Genomic DNA, 22,604 nt, shown 5'->3' with positions numbered 1-22,604 from the left:
CTTCCACTTGACAAGGTCAAGTCCTCTGCAAGGATCTCAAGATTCTACAGAACTTGGTCACTGTGGGCTCTCAATGCTTTGGACCCACACACCATTCCCTGCTCTCTGGAACACACGTTATTCCTTGCCTTTATGCTTTTCCAAGGCTGTTTCTTCTTTCCAGCAGGCCCCACTCCCTCTTTCCCATCTGGTGAATAGATTTAGATGATTGCGGATTCAAGTCCAGCTTCAGTCTGTTTCCAAGGGCAAGTGACCATAAGACTTCTCTGAGCCTAAGTTTTCTTTTTTATTCCTATTAGAATGTATACTCTGTGAAGGCAGAGATTTTTCATCTGTATTCATCCGTGCCATATCCCCAAGCAAAGAAAAGAGCACAGGATGTTACATGGAAGGTGCTCAAATAATATTTGTTGAATGAATGTGTTGGTTGATAGTACCTTCCATATTGCGTCATTGAAGAGCTTAGAATAACATACATACGGTACCAGGCACACAATACCTCACAGATGGTAGCTATTACCATTACTCGTGATTTGAGACCCAGCTATTATGTTTTTCCAGACTACCCACAATGAATTGGTGGTTTCTTCCTCCTTTTGTTGCGTACCTAACTACCATGAACTATGATGGCACTCTGCTTAGTTGTTTGCTCTTGTAGGGTTACTGCAGGGAATGTGATTTTTTTCATGTATCCCAACTAAAGAGAGCAAGTGGTCAGGAAATGCTTATTAAAGAAACGCACGCTCTCACACTGCCTCCTGAAATCCTAATCCCTGTGAAAACCACAACTCTAGAAGCAGCCCCGTGCTCCATTCCCACCACTCTCTCTCTAAATCTCCCATCGTCTTTTAAAACAATGTACTTTTTCCTGATTAAAATAATACATCTTCCTTATAGAAAAGCTAGAAGTATGTATAATTGAAATCTTAAGGTACATGTAATCTGGCATCTTATTCTTTTGGCAAAACATTTCCTTTTGCATTAAAAAACCTCGTATTAATGTAATTTTTAGTTATCTTCATAATACTTTATGCATAATACTATATTATATGAATGGTTAACTTATTTAGCTATTCCTTAATTAGATAGCCAACTCTGAGCTATTATAAAATGGTTCTATGAGGAAGGAACATTTTGTGGATACAAAATGGGTTACAACAGGATCCAAAACCTGTTTTCTATATTGTGGATCATTTCCTTAAGATATGTGCTAGTAGGGCCAGAGGTTACGAGCATTTTTAAGGCTTCTGAATCTAATCCTAGATAAAACTTTTCTTTGTTTGCACCAGATTAATCCAGGCCTCCGTTCCAGGTCTAGACTATTGGAACCATCACTAGACTTACAGTTCATTTCTCTCTAATCTGTCCTGTACAGTATCTAATACCCTGGCCAGGTTACCTTCTTAAAAGCCAATCTGATTTTAGGACATCCAAAGGTTCCTACCAGTCAGGATAAAAACCATACTTCAGTCTGGTCTATAAGGCCCTTTACTATCTGACAGTAAACATCTTTATTTCCAGCTGATGCCCCCCCATTACTGAATGCAACATTTCCCGAGGACCCCGGACTCCCATCAAACTGGGTCCCTGTATCCGCTGTTCTTTTTGCTTAGAAAGGCTCTTTCCCTTCTCACTTTATTTAGTGAGATCTTATTCATGGCCTAATTGAAGTACCATCTTATCTATGAAATTTCTCCTATAACAGGGAAAATTTGCAATTTTAACCTCTACTATAAATTTTATTTTTTGCACATTTTAATTAATTTACTTATTTTAATAAACATATAATGTATTTTTATCCCCAGGGGTACAGGTCTGTGAATCACCATACTATAAACATTTTAATACATACTCTATTTTTCAGCTTAATGTTTACTTAATGTTTCTCAGCTTAATGTTTACCTCCAGACTATCCATTCTAGGGGAGGGAGGCAGAAATTTTGTCACAATAATTCCTGCATCCCTGAAACTTGGGGCACTAAATGTTTGTTCAGTGATTAACTAGTTAAATAGATTTTTATAGTCTGCTTTATGATAGGGACATGCCTGGCATATGCCAATAGAGGGAATGTTGGATGGATGTGAGCTATTTATAGTCATTCAGACTCTTGGGTTCCTCTCCATTTAAGGACCTTAAATTTTAATTCTGGAACTTCAAAGTAAATATAACGTTGGGAGGTGAGCTGGGAAAACATTCCCAACCCTAGTATTATCGTACTCTATAACATCTTTCCAACGATCTCAGAAGATGTCTTGCAATTTTCAAAAGATTATCAAAATGGTTTACTTTGGGAAAAAACCCCAACCCTTTTAGAAAAGAGGTAAGTGTTCGTGATTTAAGTATATAATGAAAGGATGTCGAACTAAAAGGTCTGATGTTGAAGAGTATATACTGCCATGTTTTGGCCTTTCAGGGACAGTGGGCAGTGGGAGTGAGACTGTCTCCCGTGAATGGCTGTTGAAGATTCTCTCCAGACGCTTCCTCTACTGTTGTTTCTTAAGCCCTGGGTGTCCATCAGCATGGGAGCTAGAGGACAATTCATTTGTTTATGCCTTCCTTACATCATTCATTTATTCGTCCCACAATTATTTACTGAGGACCTGCTGTGTGCTAGGTACCATCCTGCTTGCTGAAGACACATGACAGGGTATACAGATACAGACAAAGTTTCTGATTTATGGCCCTTTAGTGGGGAGTCAGAACAAAGAAATATGAAAACAAGTAAGATTAAGCTTGACTGGTGATAAGTGCTATATAGTAAATAAAAGAGGGAAAAGGGCAATGGGAAGAGAGTAGTAAATGAGAAGTTGGCTTGTATTTAAGTTCTCAGGGGAGACCCGAGGAGACACTATTTGAGCTAAGCCTCAATGAAGAACAGTATGCAGCCAACCAAAATTTGGGGAAAGATGGTTCTAGGTAGAGGGAGCAGCAAGTGCAGAGTTGTCAAGTTAGGAAGAAGCACAGTGCCATAGTGTAAGTGTGGTGAGTGGTCTGGTTAGGGGAATGGTCTGGCTGGTCTGGCATGAAGCTAGGAGACTGTCAGGGCTCAGATCAATCTGAACATTATAGACTCTAGGAAGAGTTTGTTTTTCTATGTGTGACAGAAAACTTACAAAAGGTTTTCAGGCAAGGGAATAAAATAATCTCCTTTATGTGTTAAAGATAATTCTGGTTGCAAAGTGGACAATGGACTGCTGGGAGGGAGGTAAGTATGTAGAAGGGATGCTAATTACGGTTTGTTTTTTTTAATACAGTAACTGAAGTAATGGCCTAAACCAAGATGGTGAAAAGTTAATGGATTCAGTATAAGTTTTAGAGGTAGAGTCAACAAGGCTGGCTGATGGACTGGACGAGGGGAGGAAAACTCAATTTATTTTTTATGAGTAAAAAAGTTTATGGGAAAGTAGAACAGGGGTGAGAGAGGTGAAGAACTATCACACCACCTGAGGGTTGCTGAGGGGTAGGAGGAGAGGGATGGGGGCTGGGTGATGGGCACTGGGGAGGGTATGTGCTACAGAGAGTGCTGTGAATTGTGTAAGACTGAAGATTCACATTACATTATACATTACATGTACATTAAATAATACATTATATGTTAAAACAAAAAAGAACTATTACACCAAATCAAGTCTTGAAATTCTGGCATCTATTTATCTAGGTCCCTGCTTACCATGGAAACAAGAGGTGGTTAGTAAAGTTTAACAAAACTGTTCTGTAAATCAATTTTCTTTTAGTATCAGTTTGGAGAGTCATCCTAATGGAGGGTCTTGTGCCAAAGCAGGCAACTGATAATAAGGGTAAGATTACCTTAGTGAAAATTTACTAGATGTCAGGCACAGTACTAAGTACTTTGCTGTATAAGTGTTATCTCACTTAATCTTCAAACTAGCCCTATTATCCCCATAATATAGGTAGGAAAACCGAGACTCACAGAGACCAAGGGACTAGTATGGTCATATAGCTTGTAAGTGGCAGAGACGGATTTTAATCCTGGCAGGCTGATGTCAGAGCCTAGACTGTTCATCATTATGTTATATTATCTGTAATGTTAACTGAACACCAATTTTATAGCAAGCACAGTACAAGAGGCTGGGCAGACTTAGTCACGTGTGTCTTCAGAATTGCCACAATTTAATACGAGCAATAGGTTAGAGAAATACACACCTTGTAGGAATAAACAACTTTGCAGGTGAGTGGATAATTTCTTAAGGTGCCAGAAGGGCTGGAACTGCTGTCATCAAATACATCCATATTGTCTTCAAACTCTTCTCCTTCCTCTCTTTCAGGATCTGCATTAAGCTAGAGAAAATTAGATGTCAATGGCTAGCTTCCTTACTTCAAAAAAATGGTTGAAAGCAGGAAAAAACACTTAAAACCTGATTATTTCAAAATATAATTTACTTATTCAACTATACACAGAAAAAAGTATCTATTCTCACTTGCATTTCTCCTGTTATGAAAAGACAAGATTTTTTTTTTTCTTCAAGATTTTGAGAGAGCGAGCGAGTGAGCATCCACCTGCACATGTGACAGCAGGGTCAGGGTAGGGAGCGGTGGCAGAGGGAGAGAGAGAATCTTAAGCAGGTTCCACACCCATCATGGAGTCTAACACGGGGCTTGATCTCACAACCCTGAGATCATGACCTGAGCTGAAACCAAGAGTTGGAAGCTTAACCAGCTGAGTCACCCAGGCACCCCTAAGGTTTTCTTTCATTTCTTTTTCCATTGAGGCACTTTATTTGCATGAATATATTACATCCCTAGAAAGAGGATCCCAGGATTTGTGTTTCTGTCTTGCTTCTGCATGGTTCATGATGGCAGCTGAGGTTGTCAGTACAATGAAACCAAACTGGCAGGTTGGAAGCAGGTTCTTCAGCCATTTTTCTAGATCTTTCAGTTGTACATCAAATCTGGGGCTGATCACTCCACAATTATTTAACCGCCCATGAGGTTCACAACAGTTTTTCCCGCTCTGTGATTATCAGTGATTTCAAATTCACCAATGTAACCAGGCTTCACCATCACAGTGAGAAACTGGATGATGACTTTGGAATGTGGCCCACTAAGAACCTGACATTTTGCCTCTTTTCAGCATTATTACTGCTCTTGAGAGCATGTGCCAGGACATTCCTGTGCACAATTATGGCAGCATGGAAAGTTGCCGGAAAGCAGATTTTATTTTCAACATGCAATGTGGGGCTCAAACTCACAACCCCGATATAAAGAGTTGCATAAAAAAAAAAAAAAAAAACAAGAGTAAAATGTCTTTCAAATATATAAGAAATGTTTATCAATGTCCTTTTTCTTTTCACTGTTAAATACTAATAAAGGCCTCTTACCATTTTAAACTGATCACATGGGGAAATGTTCATGCTACCAAGAAGTTGGAGAAACAGGCTCTCCTCTATTGTTGGTAGAAATACAAGCTGATACGTCCTTAAAAAAAATCAGCCTACTGAAATTTAAAACTACCATACCACCTGATCTAGCAACTTCACTTTTGTGAATCTCTTATGGAGAAGTAAAAGCAACAGGAGGTAAGACTGTAGATCTTATTCAACTTACAATGGGGTTATGGCCAAATAAACCCATCATAAGTCAAAAAATATCCTGAGTTGAAAATGCATTCCATACACTTAACCTACTAAACATAATAGCTTAGCCTAGCCTACCTTAAGTGTGCTCAGTACACTTACATTAGCCTACAGTTGGACAAAACCACCTAATACAAAGACTATTTTGTAAAAATAAAGTGCTGAACATCTCATGTAATTTACAGATGGTCCCCAACTTACAATGGTTTGACTTACAATTTTGTGATAGTGTGAAAGCAATACACATTCAGTAGAAAACATACTTGAAATTTTGATCTCTTTCCAGGCTAGCGATATGTGGTACAATATTCTCTTGTGATGCTGGGAAACATGGCCACATGTTTCCAGCCACAAGGCCATGAGGGTAAACAAGGGACCCTTGCAACCGTTCTGTACCCATATGATGATTCCATTGTTCATGTCCAGCACATATTCAATAACTGTTTGTAAAAATGTATTTACCTAGAGTACTATTCATGATGTTAAAGTACAAATAGTATTTATGTGAACATCAATATCTGACGGGGGGGGGCAGAATAAGAAAAACAAAGACTGGAGAATAGAGATGGATGACTTGTTTTTTATGTAACTCTAAACTATCCGAACTATTAGAATAAGCATGTCTTACTTTTTTAAAAAAAACTTATTTATTCATTTGACAGAGAGAGAGAGAGAGAGAGAGATCACAAATAGGCAGAGAGGCAGGCAGAGGGAGAGGAAGAAGCAGGCTCCCCGCTGTGCAGAGAGCCCGATGTGGGGCTCGATCTCACAACCCTGGGATCATGACCTGAGCGGAAGGCAGAGGCTTAACCAGCTGAGCCACCCAGGCGCCCAGCATGTCTTACTTTTTAAACTAAAAATCCAACAGGAAACAAAACAGGCAAAGTTCCTTTGTCTCTAGGTACACATAAGCATTTACTTAGCTACTTTTCCCCATGTGCAAACATGCAAAGGCATGCATTAAAGATATAAGGACTGGATATTCGGAATTAGGCCTCACAATAGAATAACTGAAATATCAAATCCTACAATTAGCTGAACACTGTGTGAGGCTCGTAGACATGAAACAAAGGACACACTTTGTTTTGCATGAGCTCATACTCTAGAGTGGAGAAACCACCACCACCAAACGCTGAGTGTGCAGGGGGGCCTTTGGAGAAGGTCAGGGAAGACTTGCTGGCTTTCAGCGAGTTAGAGGCTGCCTATATTGTCCAATTATACTTTCTAACGAATTAAAGTGATTTCTCTTGAGTAATTATTAACATTTAAAACTGACTCTATTCTTAACTGCTAGTTCCCTAATACAATTCCATAGAGCTTTCTAAAAGAATAAATGGCACCTATTTCCTATCAAATGTATTGCCTACATTTCAGAGCCCTTGTAATATTCTCATTTATAACTATTCTTGGAATTTCTTCACAGTTGAGTGAGATAATCATCTGCATCTCATCTTATAAATAACTCACCTAGGGCACCTGGGTGGCTCAGTGGGTTAAAGCCTTTGCCTTCGGCTCAGGTCATAATCCCAGGGTCCTGGGATCGAGCCCCGAATTGGGCTCTCTGCTCAGTGGGGGGCCTGCTCCCCCCTCTCTCTCTGCCTGCCTCTCTGCCTACTTGTGATCTCTGTCTGTCAAATAAATAAATAAAATCATAAATCACTGATCTATGGTCAGTCTGGTCAATGATGAAGACTCAAATCTTGACCTTTCAAATCATTTCAGGCTATGATACCATCATTTTCCAAAAGGGCATTGTGTCATATAAAAGAGGAGGATCGGGCACCTGGATGACTCAGCTGGTTGGGCGACTGCCTTTGGCTCAGGTCATGATCCCGGAGTGCTGGGATTGAGCCCCACATCAGGCTCCCAGCTCCTTGGGGAGTCTGCTTCTCCCTCTGACCTTCTCTTCTCTCATGCTCTCTCTCACTGTCTTTCTCTCAAATAAATAAATAAAATCTTTAAATAAAAAAGATGAAGATCACATGCTAGAAACTGCCATAAAATATAAACATATTTACATATACTTAGAAAACACTGCTTTCATACTCTAGTAAAGGTTATAGACATTTTAAAAAAATAACAAAAACAAAAACCCCGTAACTGGGCACTGCAACAAAACAACACAAAACACCCATACATCTATAAAAACTAAAATTAAAGCCAATGTGGGCAGAACATGTTTCCAAAAATATATAAGGAATGTTAATATGCACTGTGCTGTGGCACTGGGAATCAATCCAAAACATTTTCTCTTGGCAACACTGATACTAAACATTCCTTTCTTTCCCCCTTTCTTCTGAGTTCATTGTTTGATTCTCATGGAAGGGAATGAAAAGTTGCAGTGACAGCAACAGGGGTCAGGGCCATGTGCTTTTTCATCACTCCAGTAGCTTTCCAAAGTATGTCACTGATGAATAACTTCTGCTTTTTCCCTCTTTCACCCTCTGTAACTTTACCGTTACAATGTTTTCTTGACCCAGCATTTCTAAAATCACATTCTTCCTCTGTTTCTTAACAATAGTTCTCTTAGCCCTTTTCCTTCCTGTCACCTGACAGAACTTCAATTTAAACTATTCTTTCTAGTTGTACTAATGTTTTTCCTTTCTTAGATGTTGTAAAATGCTTACGCTCTCTGCAAGCGCAGATAAGAAAAAGCTTTCTGGGGGCACCTGGGTGGCTCAGTGGGTTAAGTCTCTGCCTTCCGCTCAGGTCATAGTCTCAGGGTCCTTGGATCAAGCCCCGCATCGGGCTCTCTGCTCAGCAGGGAGCCTGCTTCCTCTTCTCTCCTCTCTCTCTGCCTGCCCCTCTGCCTACTTGTGATCTCTGTCTGTCAAATAAATAAATAAAATCTTTAAAAAAAAAAAGAAAATGAAAAAGCTTTCAGAGTTGCTATTAGTAGCCTTCTGTTTGGACTCAGCAAAATAACCTCTGAAGGGTTTCATCAACTTTATGGAACTATAATGAGGCTAGAAAGCAATACTGGGTCCTTGGCTCTGACAGACTTGAGTCTGAATGCTGACTATACCATTTACTGTTGTGACCTCAGGCAAATTATTTAACTTCTCAACTTCAATTACCTTATCTCATAATGAAGAAAAGTACTCCTTCATAGGGTTATCATAACGATTAAATGAGGTAACATATTTAAACCCATAACACATGCTGGATATATGGAATGTACTTAATAAATCATTCTTCTTCTTTTTTTTTTTTTGATGAGGAAAGAAGAAATTACATAAAGAATCTGGTGATATTCAATATAGAGGAAGGCAGCTCCTTATAACTGACTAGAAGAACCTCTGAACTTCATTTGGACAGAGAAGTGATCACATTGAACATCATTCCAAATACAACACAAGGAGGCTGTAAAGGGTGATGTTGAAAATATCAGCAACATAGATTTCTGCTTCCAGATAAGATGGAGTATCAAGGACCAGAGGTATTATGTTAATGGATAAATAATGAAGACTCAACATTGTTAAAATATCAACTGTCTTCAAACTAACCCACAGATTCATCACAATCCTATTTCTAAAAAATCCTGGTAGGTAGGTAAACTCCTTTCAGAAACAACTAAAGAACTGCTCAAAATATATGAACCCTGGACCTCATGCACTGAAGGACAAGGATCCCTGGGGGATGCGAAATAATTTCCTCAACTTAGGAAACAACTATTTAAATCCAAATGAATTGGAATAAAGGTTGAAAAACAGAGCAGGAATCAATACAACAGAGAACAGAAAAACAACAGTGAAAGAAAAAACTTAATGAAGTTAAAAGCTGTTTCTTTATGGAGATCCATCAAATGGATAAACCTTCAGCAGAATGATCAGGAAAAAAGTAAAGACACAAATAGAAAGAATGAGAAGTGATGCCACACTACAGATTCTCTAGATAACCAAATATTAAAGGAATATTATAAACATTTTATTTCAATAAAGTTGGCCAACTTAGAATGGACAGATTCCTAGAAAGACACAAATGACCAAAGTCCACTCAAGAATATGCTGAATAACCCTATATCTACTAAATAAATTGAGTTTTTTGTTAAAAACAAAAAAGAAAGAAACAAAAAAACTTCCACAAAGAAAACTAGGCCCAGATAACTACTCTGATGAATTACAGCAAATATTTAAGGAAGAAAAAAATACTACACAATTTTACATTAAGCTTCCAGAAAATAGAAGGGGAAGGAATACTTTTCAAATCATTGTAAGACAAACATTACAAGGGAAAGAAAAGAAAATTATAGACTAGTATCCGCTAAGAATAGAAATACAAAAATGCTTATGGAAATTTTGACAAATCAATTCCTCTAAATACATAAAGGGTAATATATCATGATTCAAGTGGAGTTTATTAGTAATCCAAAGTTGGTTTAATAGCTGAAAAATTATCAATGCAATCTGTCATATAAGCAAACTGAAAAGAAAAATCATTCGACAAGGTCCAACATTCATTGCTATCAGCAAACTGAATAGGAATAGAGGAAACTCCTCAACATGGTAAAGGGCATCTAAAAAAACCCTACTGTTAACATCACGCTTAATGATGAAAGACTGAATGCTTTCTCCCTAAGTGCAGAAACAAGGCAAGGACATCTGTCAGCTCTCACCGCTTTGATTCAGCATTGTACTAGAGGTTCTAGTTGTTACAGTAGGGGAAAAAAGGAAGCAGTAAAAATGTCTTAATATGTAGGTAATATGATTACATAGAAAATCTACAAAAAAGCTATGATAACTAATAAATGAATTCAGTAGAGTTGCAGGATACAAGATCAATATGCAAAAAATCACATTTTCATGTGTTAGCAATGATCAATTGGAAATTAAAATAAAAAACCATTTACAATAGCACCCAAACCTATAAAATAATTAAGTCTGAAAAAGAGAAGTGCAAGACCTATATACTGAAAGCTACAAAATACTGCTGAGCAAAATTAAAGACCAAGTAAGTGTAGAGGTATTATGTTAATGGATAAATAATGAAGACTCAACATTGTTAAAATATCAACTGTCTTCAAACTAACCCACAGATTCATCACAATCCTATTTTTAAAAAATCCTGGTAGGTAGAAAACTGATTTTAAATTTATATGGAAATGCAAAGGACCCTGATTATTCAAAACAGCTTAGAGAAAGAATAAAGTTAGAGGTTAACTAAACTGGATTTAAAAGTGAAAAATAAAAAAGGGAGAGAGAAAAAAGTTGAAGGATTTATACTACCTAACTGAAAGGCTAATTATGAAGTTACTTTAATCAAAAGAGTATAGTATTGGCGTCAAGCTATATATAGATCAATGGAATAGAGGAAAAAGTCTGAAAATAAACCCACACATACATGGTTGATTTTTGACAAATATGTGAAGGTAATTCAGTGGAGAAAGCACAGTCTTTTCAAAAACAATGAAAAGGAACTTTTACTCATTCTTCTTACCATATATAAAGATACTAGATCATAGATTTAAATGTATAACCTGAAACTATAAAAATTCTAGGAGAAAATACAGGAGAAAACCTTATGACCTAGGGTTTGGCAAAGATTTGTCAAAGAAATCATAACTTTTAGTCAAAGCTGCCACACCACACCATGGTGTGCATGGTCTGTAAGAGAAAAAAAACAGTAAGTTGGACTTCACCAAAATTAAAAATGTATGCTCTTTGAAAGATACTGTTCAAATGAAAAGATAAGCCATAGACTTGGTTTGGGAGAAAATTATGTTAATCATGTATCTGATAAAGGGTTTGTAAATAGAATATAAAAAGAACTCTCAAAACTTAGTAAAAAGAAAACAAACAACCCAATAAAATATGGGCAAAAGAGCTGAACAGACACTTCACCAAAAAAGATCTAGAGATAGCAAATAAGCAAATGAGAAGATATTCAACATTATCAGTGAAATGCAAATTAAAACTACAATGCTACACTACTGCACACCCATCAGAATGTCTAAAATTAAAAAGACTGACCATATTAAGTGTGGGCGAGAACACCTACCGATGGGAATGTAAAATGGTACAGCTACTTTGGAAAACAGTTTGGCAGTTTCTTAAAATATTAAACATATAGCCACTGTCTGGGCGGCTCGAAACATAAGTTCATAGCAATTTTACTTTTAATAGTCTCCCCGAAACCTAAATGCCCATCACCGGGTGAACTGATAAACTGTGATATACTCATACAATGGAACACTACTCAGCAATAAAAAAAAAATGCAATGAATTATTGATACACACAACAAGATGCATGATCCTCAAAATAATCATGCTAAGTGAAAGAAGACAGATTAAAAAAAGGTACATATTGTATGATTCTGTTGATATAAAATTCTAGGAAATGTAAGCTAATCCATAATGAGAGCAGATCAGTAGTTGATTGAAGGGCTGGAAGTAGGTGAGGAAATATGATTACACAGAAAATCTACACAAAAGCTATGATAACTAATAAATGAATTTTAGGAAACTTCTGAAGGTGGTGGTTATATTCATTATCTTAACTGTGGCAAGGTTTCACTGGTGTGTACATATGTCAAAATGTATCAATTGTACACTTTAAATATGTACAGCCTATTATATATTAATTATACCTCAGCAAAATTGTTAAAAAATATCAGTAAAGTTAGGGAGTTTTATTTATTTTTTATTAAAAAAAATATATTTTTTATTGGTCAGAGAGAGAGAGAGCAAGCACAAGCAGGAAGAACAGCAGGCAGAGGGAGAAGCAGGATCCCTGCTGAGCAGAGAGCCTGATGCCGGACTGTATCCTAGGGCCCTGGGATCATGACCTGAGCTGAAGATAAATGCTTAACTGAATGAGCCACCCAGATGTCCCAAAGCTTGGGGATTTTAATGACAATGGGTCACACAGTATTTGAAGATGCTACAAGTCCATTAATTACATTGAAAATAGGATACTCAGTGATGATTCAACAGAAGCTGAAAAATAAAATAAAGAAAAAAGAAAAAAAGGAATACACAGCAATTATACGAATCATGAGAAAGGTTAGAGGAATTAAGGGTCATCCACATAGTAAGAAAGTATGGTAAAGAGCAAGGCTTTAGAGGCAGGTGTATCTGGGTTCAAATCCTAGCTATCTCAACACTAGCTGTGTGCTGTTGGGCAAGATAACTAATTCTTATAAGTCTATCTTCTCACCTGTAAATACATTCAGAACTATTGTGATCATTAATTGAAATAATGTATGAATGTGCCTGACATAGTACCTGGTACAGAACAGATGCTTTACCTGTGAACTCCCTCCTTTCATTAGTATTTTAAACTTAGTTTGTAAAATTAAACTACTTATCTTGAGGTTTGGATTAATATTTTTGAACATGTACTATGTATAGGGATTTATGTTAGGCACTTTTCTTATTATTATGGCTATGCAGAAAGTCAAAGAATTTCTCTTAGAAGTGAAATTCTCCACAGCTTCTCTATGCCCATCTTTTGGTCCTGGCTGTCAGTGAGATTGGTTCTCTCAATCTGTCGCTACAAACTCAGCAGACACTATACTCAGTTTGGTATCTCCCAGAACCTAGCAAAGGTTCTCATGGTAGTGCAGGTTCAATATATGCTTGCTGAATTGAATTAAATTGATCCTACTGAAAATATGAAATGTCAATTTCACTAGTAGTGTGGGCTATTTGGGTTATAGAGTTTAATTCAATAAAAAGACCAGTGCCCATTTGGAAAAACTGTAAACACATAAGTTACTGAAGATTTTTGCAGGTGTATTCTATTATTTTCTACAGTTTATATTTATTTTACTACAAAAATTCATTGTTTCCTTTCTTTGGGATTAGTGCAAGCCCAAAACAGATTTTCATATGTCAAAAACAAAGCCCATTATATTGCAAGGACTATTATGCATTAATGAGGCAGATGGAAACTAAACCACTGTCCTGACGGTTAAAAATATTTAATTTCCTTGCCTTTCAAACACATTATTCAGCATGGTCTTCCCAATAATGGAAGCCAGAATTTATTTCTCTGCAACTCTGAAAAATGCTCACACTCTTAGGGAGGGTGCAAAAACAGAGCGGATGTCAGGATGTTTGTGTATAATAGTTGGGGGAAATGGCTGGAGACAAGGAAGTTGTGTAAACACTATCAGATATAGTTTGAGAACCTAGGGGAAAATAATCGAAAGAACAGAAACCAATCTTACACAAAGAACTATAAATCTCTGACCTAATTATTTTTTACTTTTAAGTAATCTCTATATCCAATGTGAGGCTTGAACTTACAACCCCAAGATCAAGAGTCGCACACTCCACTGACCGAGTCAGCCAGGTACGCCTGACCTATTAATTCTACTTCTAAGAATCTATATTACAGAAAAAAATCTCCTGTATGGAAAAAAGAAATATATACACAAATATTTTTAGAGTATTATTTATTTAGAATATCTTGAAGAAATCTAAATATTAAACCTATAAGAGAATAGTTAAGTGAATTATGGTATGCTTTCTTGATCAAATACTATGCAGACATTAAAAGAAAGATTATGGAGATCATCCAGAAAATTGGAATGCTAGATGGAAAAATACACAAATTAACTTTATTATGAAATATGTTTAAGAAAAATAAAAGGATGATAGGGGTGTCTGGGTGGCTCAGTTCGTTAAGTATCTGCCTTCACCTCACGTCATTATCTCGGGGTCCTGGGATCAGCCCTTTTCGGGCTCCTTGTTCAGTGGAGAGCCTGCTTTTCCTGCTTCCCTGCCACCAGCCCCGTTGCTTTCTCTCTCTCTCAAATAAGTGAAAAATAAAATCTTAAAAAAAAGAAGAAGAGTAGAAAGAGGATGGAATCACATCAAGTTGTTAACAGTAGCGTTAGTAAGAATGTAAGAATGGAGTTTTTGGTCATCTTCTTCTCTACTGAACTTTCTAACTTTTTTGTAACCTAGTTATAAAACTGTTTCTATTCTAAAATTCATATAATTTCAAAATTAGGTTGTAAACTGGGTATGGTCTTTTAGTAAGAGAAGAAAGGAAAATAAGAGTAGGGAGGAATGATGAACAGAAAGGCTAACTGTGCTACTAGTAGTAGCAATCTAACCACAGGCTGTTATGTATGAGCTCTAGTTAACCATTAGTTGAATAACTCTATTAGCAGACTGCTCTCCTTTTAAAAAACATTGCCATATACTGTGGTTCTTTTTCTCTTTTTCTTCTGAATCCTGTATTCTGTACTAGAGCAAAATACAGAAGGCAAAGAGTTAATACCCAAGGAAGTTTAGTTTCTTCCTTGTTCTATAAGGTAAATAGACTGTATGTTTTAAAAACATTTATCTTCTAATAAGGCCCTTTACACTGTTAAATGTCTAACACTAGAATTAAACACATTTTCCAGATGGAAGAGAACTCTAAACTTGATGACTAATGCTTTTGTTGGAATCTTATAATGGAAGAAATAATTTGGTCCCCAGATGTGTATTTCTGCTTCATGCTCCTAGCCAGCTAGCTGCCAGTGTGAAGAGATACAAATCCCTCTAAATTATTTCAGTGTTGTCATTTAAAAGCAGGTTAAATAAATATTGGGACTTCATTTAGCAAATCTGTACCTACGTCTGATCTTTCCTTCATTTATACAGTAGCCTCTCCTCCTTATCCATGGGGAATAGGTTCTGAGACCCCCTATGGATGTTTGAAACGAGAGATAGTACCAAACTCTATAGACTATGTTTTTTCCTACACCACATACTTATGCTACAGTTTAATTTATAAATCAGGCCTAGTAAGAGATAAATAACAACTAATAATAAATTATAACAATTACAACAATATACTGTAATAAATGTTATGTGAATGTGGGCCTCTCTCTCAGAATATCTTATTGTACTATATTCACCCTTCTTGTGATGATGTGTGATGATAAAATGCCTACGTGATGAGATAAAGCGAGGTGAATAAGGCAGGTATTGTAATGGAGTGTGAAGCCACTACCGACCTTCTGACAAAGTCAGAAGGAGGATCATCTGTTTCCAGATAGTTGCTTCCATGGTTGACCACAGTAACTGAAACCAGGAGAAGTGACACCATCAATGAGAGGGGCACTAATGTATTATTAATAGAATTTCCACAAAATATAACCTTCAGCGGAAAGCAGGATGACACAGGCTCTGTAAAACTGACTAGAGGGAAGAAAAGAGGGGGAAGGGATTGCAAAATGCTCCCTTCGCAGAGGATATGATGTTCCTACATGAGCTGGTATCTTTGGACAGTTCTCAACACTTACTATCAGAATGTACTACTCATTGACAGACTGTACTAGGCATATCTCTTTCATTTCCTTCCTTCACACTCAGAAGCCCTTCTTTATCTCCTGCTGAAATTCTTCAAGGACTATCTCAACTCACATTTCCTTCATGGGGCAAACATCTTTCCTATTTTTTCTATCTGGTACGGAGCGTTTTTGATAGCATTTCACAAAATCATAAAATTTTGGAATTGGAGGGGATCTTAGAATCATTTAACATAATTTTCTCTCGAAACCCAGAGAGAAGTGGCTCTTTTCCCAAGGTGTTGATGAGTTAGGAGCAAGCAATTTCAAGTTTGCCACAGAGTAGCCCAGTCATACACTGCCGTGTATCACTGAGATCTATAAAGGTCTATCTGCCCTACCAGCTATGCTCTTTGCGGAGAGAGACCAAGTTTAGTTCATTTCCAATATACCCAGGAAGTAGGCAAGAACTGAGGGGATAAATGCCTGCTCAGCTGAGTTAGTCAGAAAAGGTACTAGTCCAAGGGAAATCACGTGTTTGGTTGGTTTCCAACAGTGCCACTGAAGACGCCGTAAGAAAGTTTGTGTCTGGAATTTGCTATCATCTTAAGTTCTGTACAAAAAAATAACCTGAAGCAGAGGGGAATTGTGTTAGGAAGGGATATTCCATGTTGTGGAGCAACTCTGTCATATTGAAAACAGGGCAAGTTCTTCTAACCCCAAAGTCAAGTGGGTGATGTGTGCCTACTTTCCTTAGCTGGATTACCATTAATAGTAAAACAAAAATAAGCTTTTAATAGACTGTTTTTCCTTAAAATGCACACCCATACACAGTCTTCTTTAAATGTGCAAGTGTATTCCCATTAGAAAATCAGAATGTTATGTAAAAAAATTGACAAAACTTTCAGGAATGTTCTTAAACTTTAGCCAATTTCTCTAGCAAGGATCCCTTTTATCTGAAAGGCATAAGCACTGAAGAAGCACTATGGATATAGTCAGAAGTTGAGAGAGTAAAGTTTTAGCTTTTAGTTTGCCACTACTCCATCTATTCGTCCATCTGACCTTTCATTTCTTCCTTCAGCAGATATTTACTGAGTACCTACTATGTGCCAGGCTCTTTGCTGTGCACAGCAGTGAATCAGGCAGACATGGAAATTACATTCCAGGGAGGAAGACAGACAAAGAAGACAAATAAAGAAGGCAAGGACAGACTGTAATAAATGCCATAAGGAAATAAACAGGATGAGAGAGAGAGTAATGAGGGGGAGGCAGCAGCAGGAACTACTTTGGCTGACCAGCTAGAAATCATATATCCACTTATGTAGTAACATGGAAATCACGGAACTTTTCTGGCACTCAGATCTCCAACATGAAAAACTGAGGTTGAACTGGATGACGTCAGAGTAGAAACAGCCCTGGACTTGAAGCAGGAAAACACCAGCTTGAGCTGTGGCCTTGTTTGTCACACCATCCCTGCCCTGTGTCTCTGACGATGATACAGTGAGCAGAGCGTGAAAGCCCTTGCAAATCAAACAGATTAAATAAGCCACAGACCAGAAGTGTTCCCTTCCCTTCTTTGAGACTGTTTATGACTCTCTGCATCTTAGTTTTCATTTGTACTTAGAGAAGATCTCTGAGCACTTCAGAAACTCTAGATTAAAATTTTTACTCTGCTACTTCTGGACAAGAAGCATCTCTCTTCATGAATGGGATAAGGAGTTTGGTAAAGTGGTACGGGTAAACCAACAAGAGATAATATGTTCCTCACTGCACGGTAAAAAAAAAAAAAAAAAAAAAAGCATGACTTTTTTCCTCTTGCTGTATCAAGTTTAACTCAGTGATAGGGTAAGGCAAAGACACCAAACTGCAAGCAAGACCACTATTTTTTCTTTTAAATTTTGGCTATTTTCAGGTTTGGTTACACAGTCAGAGAATGGCATCCTTCAACTGTCACAGCCATCACAGCCAAGAAGAGAAACCCTACCGAGTGTAAAGTGCCGTTGTTTGTCACTGCAGGAAGGCGAGCCCATCGTTCATTTTCCAGTTCTTCCATTACTTGATTCATTGCACTCTTCAGCCACGTGTCCACAGAAACACCGATCTGCTTTAGCAGGTCCAGCCGGGCTTCAGCTTTCAACTTAATTATCTAAGAAAACCAAGAAAGTGGTCAGAAATCAAGGCATTTTTTCCCCCCTCAGATCAATGTGTGTGTTTTTTAAAAGTTGTTTCTGATTTACTGATTAGAATAATCTTGATATTTACTAGCAATGCTACCTTGGGATAAATGTTAATTTTTCACTTGGAGAGAAGGGAGGAAACCCGGAACAGAAATGAGGGTAAATGGCACACCTTCATTTTGACAAGCTACATCAACAGAACTTATGTACAGGAGGATACACCATAAAGTCTGCATTCTTTTCCTTTTAATAAGGCTACACCTCAGACATCCTAAAATCCAGCATGTTCCACAGCCTTCTAACCCATCTCCTAGACTTACAAGTTTTCAAATGATCTCATCATGTCACTCCCCTGGTTAAAAACTCCAGTGACTCCTGACTGAACACTACTGGGTAAAGATCTGAATTAAATTACGGTGTAGTTGTCAGAAACAGTAAGAGATAGAAAACAAAAAGTTCCTAGTCTCCAAATTCAAGGAACTGAAAGACTGCTTGTGCTCTGACTCGTGTTCCAAGACATAAGCAAGTAACCACAGAACCAGTTTGAACCTGTCTGAATCCAGCAGCCGAGCCTGGAAGCCAGGCAGGGACAGCCTCACACCAGCCACCACCAGTAGTCAGGTTCCCACTCCTGCTTCCCACAGCCCACCCATCTCTAGATAGCACAGCTGCAAGTGAACCAATCTGTAAATTTTGAAAATCTGCCAATCCCTGAAATTCATACTTCTCAAAACCCTAGATATTAGTTGTTTCTTCAGAGAAACTGTATTTTTAAGTATCATTCTCTCTTGCTTAGCAAGTAGTAAATTCAGCTTCATTGTTCTGCATAATAGAGAGATGGTCTCTTCCTTCAACATTTGAAGATTCCAGTGAGAAGATTTGGATTGTTTGATAAATTTCAACCTTCACTTCATGGCCTTTCTATGGGACTTTTGGAACAACGAGTGTGCTCACTGAACCCTGCTGGTGTGCAATTCTGACCACTCTCTGGATTCTCAGCTGCAGAAGCTGGTATCAAATTGATCTGAGCTCTCCTATAAGCACCTGGTTGGCTCCCTTGGTAGAGTATGTGACTCTTAATCTCAGAGTTGTGAGTTCAAGCCCATGTTAGATGTGGAGCGTAGGAAAAAAAAAAAGTGACCTAAGCTCTGGCTTGTTTTACTTGAGCTCTCATTGCTGAATTTATTTTGTATTCCTAAGATTTTTAAGCATCTAGATTTTTAAAAATTGAGATAAAATTGGGGCACCTGGGTGGATTAGTTGGTTAAGCATCTGACTTTGGGTTTTAGTTCTGGTCATGATCTCAGGGTTGTGAGACTGAGCTCCACATTAGGCTTTACACTCAGTGGGGTCTGCTTGAAACTTCCTCCCACTCCTTCTGCCCCTCCCCCTACTCTCTCTCTCTCTAAATACTTTAAAAAATGAGATAAAATTCATGTTACATAAACTGCCATCTTAATAATTTTAAAGTGTACAATTCAGTGGTTTTGAATATCATACAGATCCTTATATAAAGTAATTCAAGTTTTTAGCTTGGAGATACGCAATTTGGTAAACAGCCTTGCAAAAATATATTTATTCTTGGGGCATGTGGGTGGCTCAGTGGGTTAAAGCCTCTGCCTTCGGCTCAGGTCATGATCCCAGGACCCTGGGATCGAGCCCCGCATAGGGCTCTCTGCTCCGTGGAGAGCCTACTTCCTCCTCTTCTGCCTGCCTCTCTGCCTACTTGTCATCCCTGTCAAATAAATAAAATCTCAAAAAAAAAAATATATATATATTTATTCTTCTAATAATTATTTTGGCAATAGCTTTACTGAGCTAAAGCTTACATATACTATAAAATTCACCCATTTACAGTGTACAGTTAGGGACACCTGGGTGGGTTAGTTGGTTAAGCGTCTAACCTTGGCTCAGGTCATGACCTAGGGTCCTGGGATCGAGTCCCGCATCAGGCTCCCTGCTTGGCGGGGAGCCTGCTTCTCCCTCTGCCTGCCTCAGTGCCTGCTTGAGCTCTCTCTCTCTTGCTCTCTGACAAATAAATAAAATCTTAAAAAATAAAATAAAGTGTACATTTCAATGACTAAGGGTATATTCACAGATATGTGCCACTATCACCACAATCAATTTTAAAACATTTTAATTATCTCCAAAAGAAACCCCATAATCCTTTAACCATTGCTCCCTTATCCCTATTCCAGTTACTATTCTACTTTCTCTCTCTATAGATTTGCCTATTCTGAACATTTAATATAAATAGAACCATATAGTATGTGGCCTTTTGTGTCTGGCTTCTTTCACTCAGCATCGTGTTTTCATGTTGTAGCATGTATGGTGTAGTGTGTGTATTTCATTCCTTTTTATGGCCAAATAACATCCTGATTCTAGCAGAATCAAATTACCAACAACTTTAGCTATTTGTCAGCTGATAGACACTTGGGTTATTTCAATTTTTTTGCCTAATATGAATAATGTGTCTTTAAACATTAGTGTATAAGTTTTTGTGTAAACATGCTTTCATTTCTCTGTATGTGTGCATATACTTCAGACTGAAATTGCTTGGTCATAAAATCATGCAATGTTTAGCCACTTGGGAAAATGCCAGATTGTTTTCCAAAGCAGCTGCCTCATTTGACAATCCCACCAGCAGGGTAAGAGGGTTAGCGTTTCTCCACATCCTGAAAGATACTTGTTAATGTCTGCCTTTTCGATTATAGTCATCCTAATGGGTGTGAAATAGTTTCTCATTGTAGTATTAATTTGTATTTCCCTGATGACTAATTATGTGAAGCATCTTTTCATGATCTTATTAGTCATCTGTCTATCTTCTCAGAGAAATGTCTGTCTATTCAGATACTTTGCTCATTTTTAAAATGGGTTGTCTTTTTAATGTTCTTTTAATTTTGTCTTGGTCTTTATTCTAAGAGTTTTTCTGTATTCTAAATAAAAGTCTCTCATCATACACATGATTTACAGATATTTTTTCCCATCCTGTGGGTTGTCTTTCATTTTTTTAAAGACTTTTTATTTATTTGACAGAGTGAGAGTAAGCGCGTGCATACAAGGAGGGGGAGCTGCTGAGAGAGAGGGAGAAGCAGGCTCCCCACTGAGCATGAAGCTCGACATGGGGCTCAATCCCAGGACCCCAGGATCATGACCTGAGCCGAAAGCAGATGCTTAACCAGCTGAGCCTCCCAGGTGCCCCTGTTTTTCACTTTTCTTATTAAATTTTGTCTTTTATTTTTATGTCTACTCGATCTACTTTTTTTTTTTTTACTTTAAAAAAAATTAACATAAAATGTAGTCTGTTTCAGGGGGACAGGTCTGTGATTCTCCAGTCTTACACAATTCACAGCGCTCACCATAGAACATACTCACCCTTCCCAATGTCTGTCACCCAGCCACCTTCACTTTCTTGATTGTATCTTTTGAAGAAGAAAGTTTTTAATTTTGATAAAATCTAATTTATCTATTTTTTTCTTTTGTTGCTTGGGCTTTTGGTTTCATATCTAAGAAATTAATCCAAGGTCACAAAGATTTACTCCTATGGTTTCTTGTGAGTGCTTTATAGCTTCTGCTGTTATATTTAGGTGTTTGATCATTTCAAGTTTATTTTTGTATATGGTATGAGGTAGGGGCCCAACTCCATTCTTCTGCAAGTAAATATCCAGTTGTCTTTGCACCATTCTAGTATGCATTTTAAACGAATACAGGCAATAAAATGTTCTAGGAAAGAAGAGTGAACCAACAAACTCCTTCTTGGAAATAATAAATCTAAGTCATTTAACTGCAGAAGCAGAGATACACAACAAAAAAGGAGAAAGCGCGAGAGCAAGAGTGAGAGGGAGGGAGAGATATATCAATATATTCTGTTTTTTCAATACCAAGTAATTTCATTTTCATAAGACGTATTTTTGTCAGTACTTTAGCAAACGGCTGATGAGCAAGGCATTTGCAAAAGTTAGATTTTTAGATTATAGCTCCAGAATAATCATAGCTATCTTTCCTCCAGAGTTCCAACTGTTTATATTTTATCAACTATTTAAAAGAAGAATTTTCAAGGGTTTCCAAATGAATTTTGATGATTTACCAGTTGATTAAAATTTGCAGAGCACAAGTCTCTGTAACTTGATTGCATCCCAGATACTACTTGACCAAATCATTTTAGAATCTGTGAAGAGATAGAGCTTTTTAAAATGATGTTTTAAAAGCCAGTTCTTTTAAAATACATAATCTTGGTATAACAGGAAATGAATGAAAATAAATAAATGAATAAAATGATAGTATTTGCCACTTTAAATTACCTTTGGTGTCTTAAAAAAAACCACTCCAAACAACTTTTATCACATGTACTAGGAACTATATGATTATTTCATTTAATCCACACAACAATTCTAGGGATGGATATCATAAACTCCATTTTACAGATGAGAAAAATGATTTAACAAGGTCCTAACAATTTTGGTAAAATGTTACTGCCAAGGAATCATGCCTCTTGCTATCCATGTTGTTCCCTCCCACATTGATTCTCGGCTTATTCATGTGATCTTTGATGGACCATATGCAAATTTGATTCTAGCAGAGATCTGATTAAGTGCAATTAAGAC

General features: G+C 37.4%; 1 protein-coding gene and 1 long non-coding RNA gene across 9 annotated transcripts in view; one reads left to right on the top strand and one right to left on the bottom strand.

Annotated features, from left to right (window-relative positions):
• The window catches only part of FCHSD2 (FCH and double SH3 domains 2), a 273,812-nt gene that overhangs the window by 7,936 nt on the left and 243,272 nt on the right, over positions 1-22,604 (bottom strand). For all 8 annotated transcript variants that reach the window (XM_032360435.1, XM_032360440.1, XM_032360441.1 and 5 more), the window contains 2 exons: positions 17,808-17,969; positions 4,166-4,300 (listed from right to left, as the gene is read on the bottom strand). In XM_032360435.1, coding sequence (XP_032216326.1) covers positions 4,166-4,300; positions 17,808-17,969 — 297 coding nt within the window. The remainder of the gene's footprint in view (positions 1-4,165; positions 4,301-17,807; positions 17,970-22,604) is intronic.
• LOC116600294 lies at positions 1,807-10,358 on the top strand. The gene is made up of 3 exons (XR_004289574.1): positions 1,807-2,321; positions 8,821-9,034; positions 9,148-10,358. It is a non-coding gene; the product is annotated as an uncharacterized LOC116600294 (long non-coding RNA).

This window comes from Mustela erminea, chromosome 9 (assembly GCF_009829155.1).
Source record: "Mustela erminea isolate mMusErm1 chromosome 9, mMusErm1.Pri, whole genome shotgun sequence".
Lineage (NCBI taxonomy): Eukaryota > Metazoa > Chordata > Mammalia > Carnivora > Mustelidae > Mustela > Mustela erminea.
Note: the sequence above shows the minus strand (reverse complement) of the source record. Positions and strands in the feature narration are given on the sequence as shown.